At 38.0% G+C, this 6,606-nt stretch overlaps 1 protein-coding gene across 20 annotated transcripts in view; it reads right to left on the bottom strand.

Annotated features, from left to right (window-relative positions):
• Nucleotides 1-2,969: 2,969 nt before the first annotated feature.
• Nucleotides 2,970-6,606, bottom strand: part of PBRM1 (polybromo 1) — a 76,228-nt gene continuing 72,591 nt past the window's right edge. For all 20 annotated transcript variants that reach the window (XM_065553126.1, XM_008179193.4, XM_065553133.1 and 17 more), the window contains one exon: nucleotides 2,970-6,087. In XM_065553126.1, coding sequence (XP_065409198.1) covers nucleotides 5,915-6,087 — 173 coding nt within the window. In that variant the 3' untranslated portion in view covers nucleotides 2,970-5,914. The remainder of the gene's footprint in view (nucleotides 6,088-6,606) is intronic.

Raw genomic sequence — 6,606 nt, 5'->3', positions numbered from 1 at the left:
GAGACACACGACAAATAAGACTCCTGAAAGGGGTACAGCAGTCTGGAAAGGGTGAGAGCCACTGATCTAATCCACCTAGCAATAGAGGACTTGGAAGCTCTGAGTCCTTGGCATTTCAGATGGAAGGCTACAAACACGGCACCCAAACTCCTCATAAACCCTGTATATTTGAGATAGATGTTAGAAGGCTTTTGAAAGTCTTCTAACATCTGTCTCACCCATCCTCAATGGGGTGCTGTGGCTTTGGACAAAACGAAGAGAGAATCACTTCTTTGGAAGCATGGAAGGAAGAGTTCACCTTTGGGATAAATAATTCCGGAGTTCTGAGCACCACCTTGTCTTAATGAAACACGCAGTAAGTCTCCTGCCCAGAAAGTGCTGCCAGCTCCAATACTCGGCTGGCGGACATGACATTCTATCAGAAAGCAAGTCTTGATGGACAAATAAAATGCTGACACTTACACCAGTGATTTGTCATGGCTCTTAGTATAAGTGGCAGGGCCCATTTGGGAATGAGGCCTGATCACCGGCTGGCTAATCGGACTGCCCTAAGAAAGCCCCTCTCTGCCAGAGAACCCATGGATCTTGCAAACACCACACTACTAACGGCAGACACCTGAGATGCAATGGTACTAGTTTGGAGGAAACCTTTGTCAAAGCTTTCATAGAGAAAAATCCAAAATAGCCAGAGTTCCTGGATTCCTAGGATTAGCTTCGTGATCCTGCACCAGTCTCAGAACTTGGTCTAGATAGAGGGGCATGCTTTTAAGGTCACCACTCTTCTAGAACTGTCCTGATGACTTTGGAGGACAAACCTTAGTGCTTCCCTTTCAATAACAAGGCTATTAGGTGCAGCTAGTTTGGGTATGACTGAAGAAGAGGACCTTGTGAGAGGATGTCCTGTCTCTTTAGGAGCTATAGCAGTAGTCCTAATTTCAGCTCTATCACGTCCAAAAAACAGGGCTTCTTTGGCCGATATGGGATTACCAATATTGCTGTCACTTGCTCTCATTTTATTTTCTGGACCACCTTCCCTAATAATGGGAAGGGTGGAAATGCACAGAGGAGGCCATGTGGCCATCTGTGCAACAGGGCATCTGTCCCCATGAATCAGAGGTGCACCTCCCTAGTGAAGTACTTTGGTCTCTTCGCATACATGTGGTTCATGAATAGGTCAGTTGAGGGCAAACTGAATGATCAGACGATTAACTCAAAGACTTCCTGATTCAGGCACAACTCAGAATTGTTCACCTTGCCCCTGCTAAGCCTTCTAATTCATGTCTCCCTTTATGTGGACTGCCTTAAAGGAGAGGAGACTGTTCTGCTCGCTGCATGATTTTCATTGTTTCGGCTTGTAGTCCTGAGCTTCTTGTTCCTCCCTAGGTTGTTCACATAAGCAACCGTGGTCATGTTATAGGATCTGAATCAGGACTTAGTTTCCTTCTAGGCTGGACTGGAACCGTCACAGCACCAGCTTGACTGCTCTTAGTTCTGGGAGGCTTTTGCTGTAGGTCCTTTCCTCTGGGTTCCAGATGCCTTGAGCTGTTTGGGACCCCAAGTATGCTCACCAGACTTCCAGGCTGGCACTGGTTGTGAGCATCAAAGGATCTAGAAGGCTCATGGGCATGCCCTAGTGGACGCTGACCTGGGCTGACCACCATTTTGAAGAGTTGATTACCTGTCCCGAAACCCTCACTTGATCTTTCATGCATTCCGGGGAGCAGTCCAGTACCTTGAAGAAAAAGCCTTGAAGGAGCCTGATGTGTCACTGCACCCTTTGAATGATCCTTATATGCACAATAAGCAAAAAGTCTGACAAAGTAATTGAAAACAGGGTCTTGCAAAAGTGCTGGGCAACCTTAACTGTAGGTAGTGCTACCAGCTCTGCTTTAATAATGAGACAGTGAATCAAATTCAGCATTGGTTGAAGCAGCCACAGCTCTACAGTTCATCTGGGCCCACTAATGTCAGCAGTAAGTTTGGTCCATTGTATCATTAAGATCTAAATTAGACTTGATGGCAAATAGAATAAGTATTAGGAATATAAGAACTGAGTTTTCAAGCAGAAACAGTATGAAGTTTGGGAAATTTCCTGCTCAAATGGATTGTACAGAGGCCCCTGTGGCACTTGGCTGTGAAGGGCCATTTAAAAAGTTGACAGACATTACGTTTCTTGAGAAGAAATGTTTCCTCTCTTGAGAACCATTAACTTTTGTTAATTCAGTTACTTAAAAACATCACATTGTGTGTCCTGCTGGCTATTTGACATGATTTGTGTTTCCAATTTATGCCAGACACATAGATCCTTAGATAGGAGCCCCTGTAATTTTTTTTTAAATAAAACTAGAAAACATTTCCATCCTCATTTTTAATTGTGATTTAAAATGTTAGGTAAAGGTCTTTGAATATCAGGTTTACAGATAGACTGTGCTTTTTTCACCATTAGTATTCTAATTTAGCTTAATTCCCAAATATATATAAGAGGCAGTCCTGAATCGGGCCTACTTCTAGGATCTAATTAGAGGCCTGCTCTTTATTCTCAGTATGAATGCACACACAAACATTGGAATCATGGGATTTTTAATTTTTTTTTTTATTGCCAGTTTGTGCTATGGCAGCCTGGGTTGGTTTAAATCTTACCATGCCAATCATCATGGGTTTGCTTCTTTTGGTGGCTGCTCTTCAGTTCTTGCTGATCAAAAGGTCATATCCAACATGGCTTAAATATTGGAGCTGTATCGTTCAGCATCACTGTCCTTGGCAGTACAGCCCAGGGATTTCCTACTGTGTAGAGGACAATCTGAATGCTGCTTTCTACTGATTCTTAAAACAAAACAAAACAAAAACAAAGCCACACACACCTCCTGCTCCAAAGTCTTGATAAAATCTGGATTTGCAACAGTCAGAGCTGCTTGAAATAAAATTTTAACAAAAGTCTTCATGGGACAATCAAACCTGGTTAATCCAAATCACTTTGCAAACTATTTTTATTCAAATTAAAAAGCCTCAAACAAATTGATGGTACATACATTTTATAAGCCTGGTTATCACTAACTTTTTGGGTACACAGATGTAAGGAAAAACCAAACATGGATTAACCAGGTCCGAAAACATATGCTGAAAAGTCACCAACACCAACTTTCAAATTTTGACACAAACAGTAAGTTTTCTCTTGAAGGAAAGGGAGGGATTAGGGGGGAGGACTGGGGAAGAGAAGATGAACAATTAACGGCCTCCAAGTAGTTTACTAAAATACAGATTCTAAATTAATCTATTTTTCACTCTCACAGAAGCCAACCATTTCCCATGCAACCTTTTTTTTTATATGAAAATTTCATTTATGCCAATACAGTAAATCATGGTGAAATACAAATTATGGATTCAAATACTCCCAAAAAGAGGCATGTCTTTTTAACCATTCAGAGTTAGAAAATAATCCTAAATTTTACTGCATTCTCCACTGAAATGCCCGCAATATACAGAGACATGATTTTGAAATAAATAAAAAGTTTAATATAATTGATTAGGGCCAGCCCAGTGGCCTCATGGTAGTGCTCTGCACTGCCATGAAGGAGACCCAGGATTTGGTTTACAGTTCCAATCTCTTGCTCCTGGGCTAGGAGGAGCGGTGAAGGCTCCCTACGGTGGGAAAGAGGCAATGCTGGGGTTGTTCAACACTGACCTTTCTGACAAATTAAAGATCTGAGATGTATAGATTCCAAAGGGAGTCCCATCCAGTGCCCAAAAGAAAAATTAAAAATAAATAAAAAATAACTTAACTAAAATTAATTCCAGGCTCTTTGGTGTAATTTTGTTAACGTCTAGCAATAAGAGAATCTGATTGTAGTGATACAGTTCATGATGGTTCTAAATACTCAAAAATTAGGACTTGCTGCCTATCTGATTCAGCTTAATGTCCTGTTTTTGTTGCTAAAATCTGCAAAGCTTATGGTCATTTAAATGTACATTACAATGATACTGTACATGTTGGAGGTTTAATATATTTGCAAAATGTTTTACATTAAATTTAAATTTAGAGTTGGTTGTTTACAAATGGCATTAAACTAAACAAAAAGTATATGTGCCATAGTCGTATTACATGTAGGGCTCAAATTTACAAATCACTTCTCTCTCTCTCTCTCTCCATACTGTTTCCCTTTCCTTCATATTAGTATCACGTCTGAAGACCTTGATCTTTAAATGACTACCAGAAAATATGAAAGAATGTTTCCTGTAATCACTGAAAAATTTAACAAATAGTGTAAGATCAATCACAATTTATACTTGCACATCACATTTTCCTCATCACTACAAAGCATGTCACTGAACTAGGCACCAAAATGCTGACTATTTTAAAGTGAAAATATGCACATTGTGCTCAGGGAAGACTTTTCTATTCCAGTGCTTTTTAAAACACATTTCCACATGATGAATATTTCACTCTAATGTTAGATGAGAAAATATCAGCAGATTGGTTCTTTCGGATACATGTTTCAGTGTTTATTAAATGACCCTAGTAGAAGATTTTTAAGTCATTTTGCTTTCCCAAATTTTTTTGTTTGCTGTATATCTAAATCATTTACAAAAATTAAGTATCATAAAAGTATTTGGCTCTGATAAACAACTTTGCAGTCAAAAAGATTGTTTGTTAATTTGTTTTTAACTGGCAAGTTCTGAACAGAAGGAAGTCACAGCCCTGAAATGTGGATAGAACACACCATACGTACCTAGTGATTAGGAAGAAAAAAGTTGCAATGCAAGCAACCTATTCCCTCCTATCTATAAACCCTGGTATACATTGTGTTGATTTTACACACGCTGTAGTATTTTATTTTAAAGCTAGAATTATGTGTTAAATTTCTCTCCAGCCATACTACAATACTTTCATTATAGTGAACTGAAACACTTAAAAAAAAAAAAAGTATACAAAAATCTCTTACAGTACCAAATCATTAACAGAACATATATAGACTTTAAAATCATTTAAAAATTAATCAGCTGCAGTCTTTCCCCCTCTTTTATTTATCTTCCAAACCCTAAATAAAGTCGAAGTTCTGCATTTCTCTTGCAAATATTAATGAACCTAAACCCATGCAAGGAATGCAGCTCCCTACCCTGCTGTACGTGTAAGTGATGTCACAGAACCCTGAATGCGGGTCTTGGCAGATAAAGCATTTTACCTTTCCAATGCATTTATTTGTGGTTCAGTTTGTACGTGTATTCTGTTACTGATCTGGGATCTCAATGGCCATTGTTGACACCATCAAATAATTGGACACAGTTGGACAACACAGCAGTAAGCACATCTGTGTCCTTTCTACACTAGCACTTCCACTGTTGCTACAACCAGTGGAGCTGCGCTGGTGGTTAATCACAGATCCAATTTTTACTAGTGTTGACGCACCCTTTACCTTTATTTACATAAAGCCTTTCAGTTCACATCCAACTGCTATTTCTGCTGGAAGTGGTTAACACACACAAGCACATGTACACACATTCTTCTATGAGGTAAACTATGACTAATTTCACATTCCATTGTATTTTTCAAACTAATTTGTAAACACTTATTTGTTTTGCTTTTTTATCTTTTTTATACAAAAAACTGATGGCATTAGATTCTCAGTAATAAGTACAAGAAAGATGAAACCTTGACTACACTTATAATCAAATATGAAATTGCCTTTTAAACAAAGGGAACATATGCAAAAGTTTGTGTATTTGATAAGGTCAACTTAATATAACAAAGTGAAAGATGCTTATTAAAAGTGTCCTTATATAAAAATGGTCTTGCAATGTACAGCAAAATGCAATAAAAATTATTGTTGGTTATCTCTCCCCAGCCATTAACTAAAACAGCTATTGTTCCACAAAACTCTTTATATGTTGGTATCAAATAAAAAAGCAATGTATGTGATTAAACATTTTCTATATTGTATGCTTGACGGATATTAAGGGTGTCTCGTAGCATCAAGTCTCGAAGACGCCACAAGGCATCTGCCATTGTGGTATGGGCCCCTTTACTTTTCAACCAGTGTGAAGGAAGACGGCTCTCTTGTTCTTTGGATAGATGGACATCACGTCTTCGTGCTGAAAAATTAAGGAACAGCCTAATTACCTCATGCCTCTTTTTAAACTGGTTTGCCTGCCTCCCCTCCAAGATTTCCCATCATATTGGAATAACATGGAATACAATTTTACTATACATCTTCCCTTTCCCGCCAACCCGCATCTCCAGTTCCTCAAGAATATACAGAACATTTAAATTTATTCTTTCTTATACTTTTAAAATAAAGGAATTAGTTTACTGAGTTTTGGTATGCTCATCTTATATCCTTAATTTTTGTTATGGTTGCATGCATGTATTTTATTATTAAATGATCCATAGTTTTATTAAAATACCTTCTGTTTCTGAACAAGCCTTCTTTACCTATTTTAAAATGTAAAATAACAACGTTGGAGAAACAGAGAGGGACACACTTGTGCTCTGTTGCTGGGATGGAATTAGTTGAATAAATATTTTATTAAACTTGTATGCTAATATTTTTATTCCAAAACTTTGTTATACTAAACTTTTTTTATAGTAAAACTTTTATTAAACTGTTATAC

The sequence above is a fragment of the Chrysemys picta genome, chromosome 7, assembly GCF_011386835.1.
Source record: "Chrysemys picta bellii isolate R12L10 chromosome 7, ASM1138683v2, whole genome shotgun sequence".
NCBI lineage: Eukaryota > Metazoa > Chordata > Testudines > Emydidae > Chrysemys > Chrysemys picta.
Note: the sequence above shows the minus strand (reverse complement) of the source record. Positions and strands in the feature narration are given on the sequence as shown.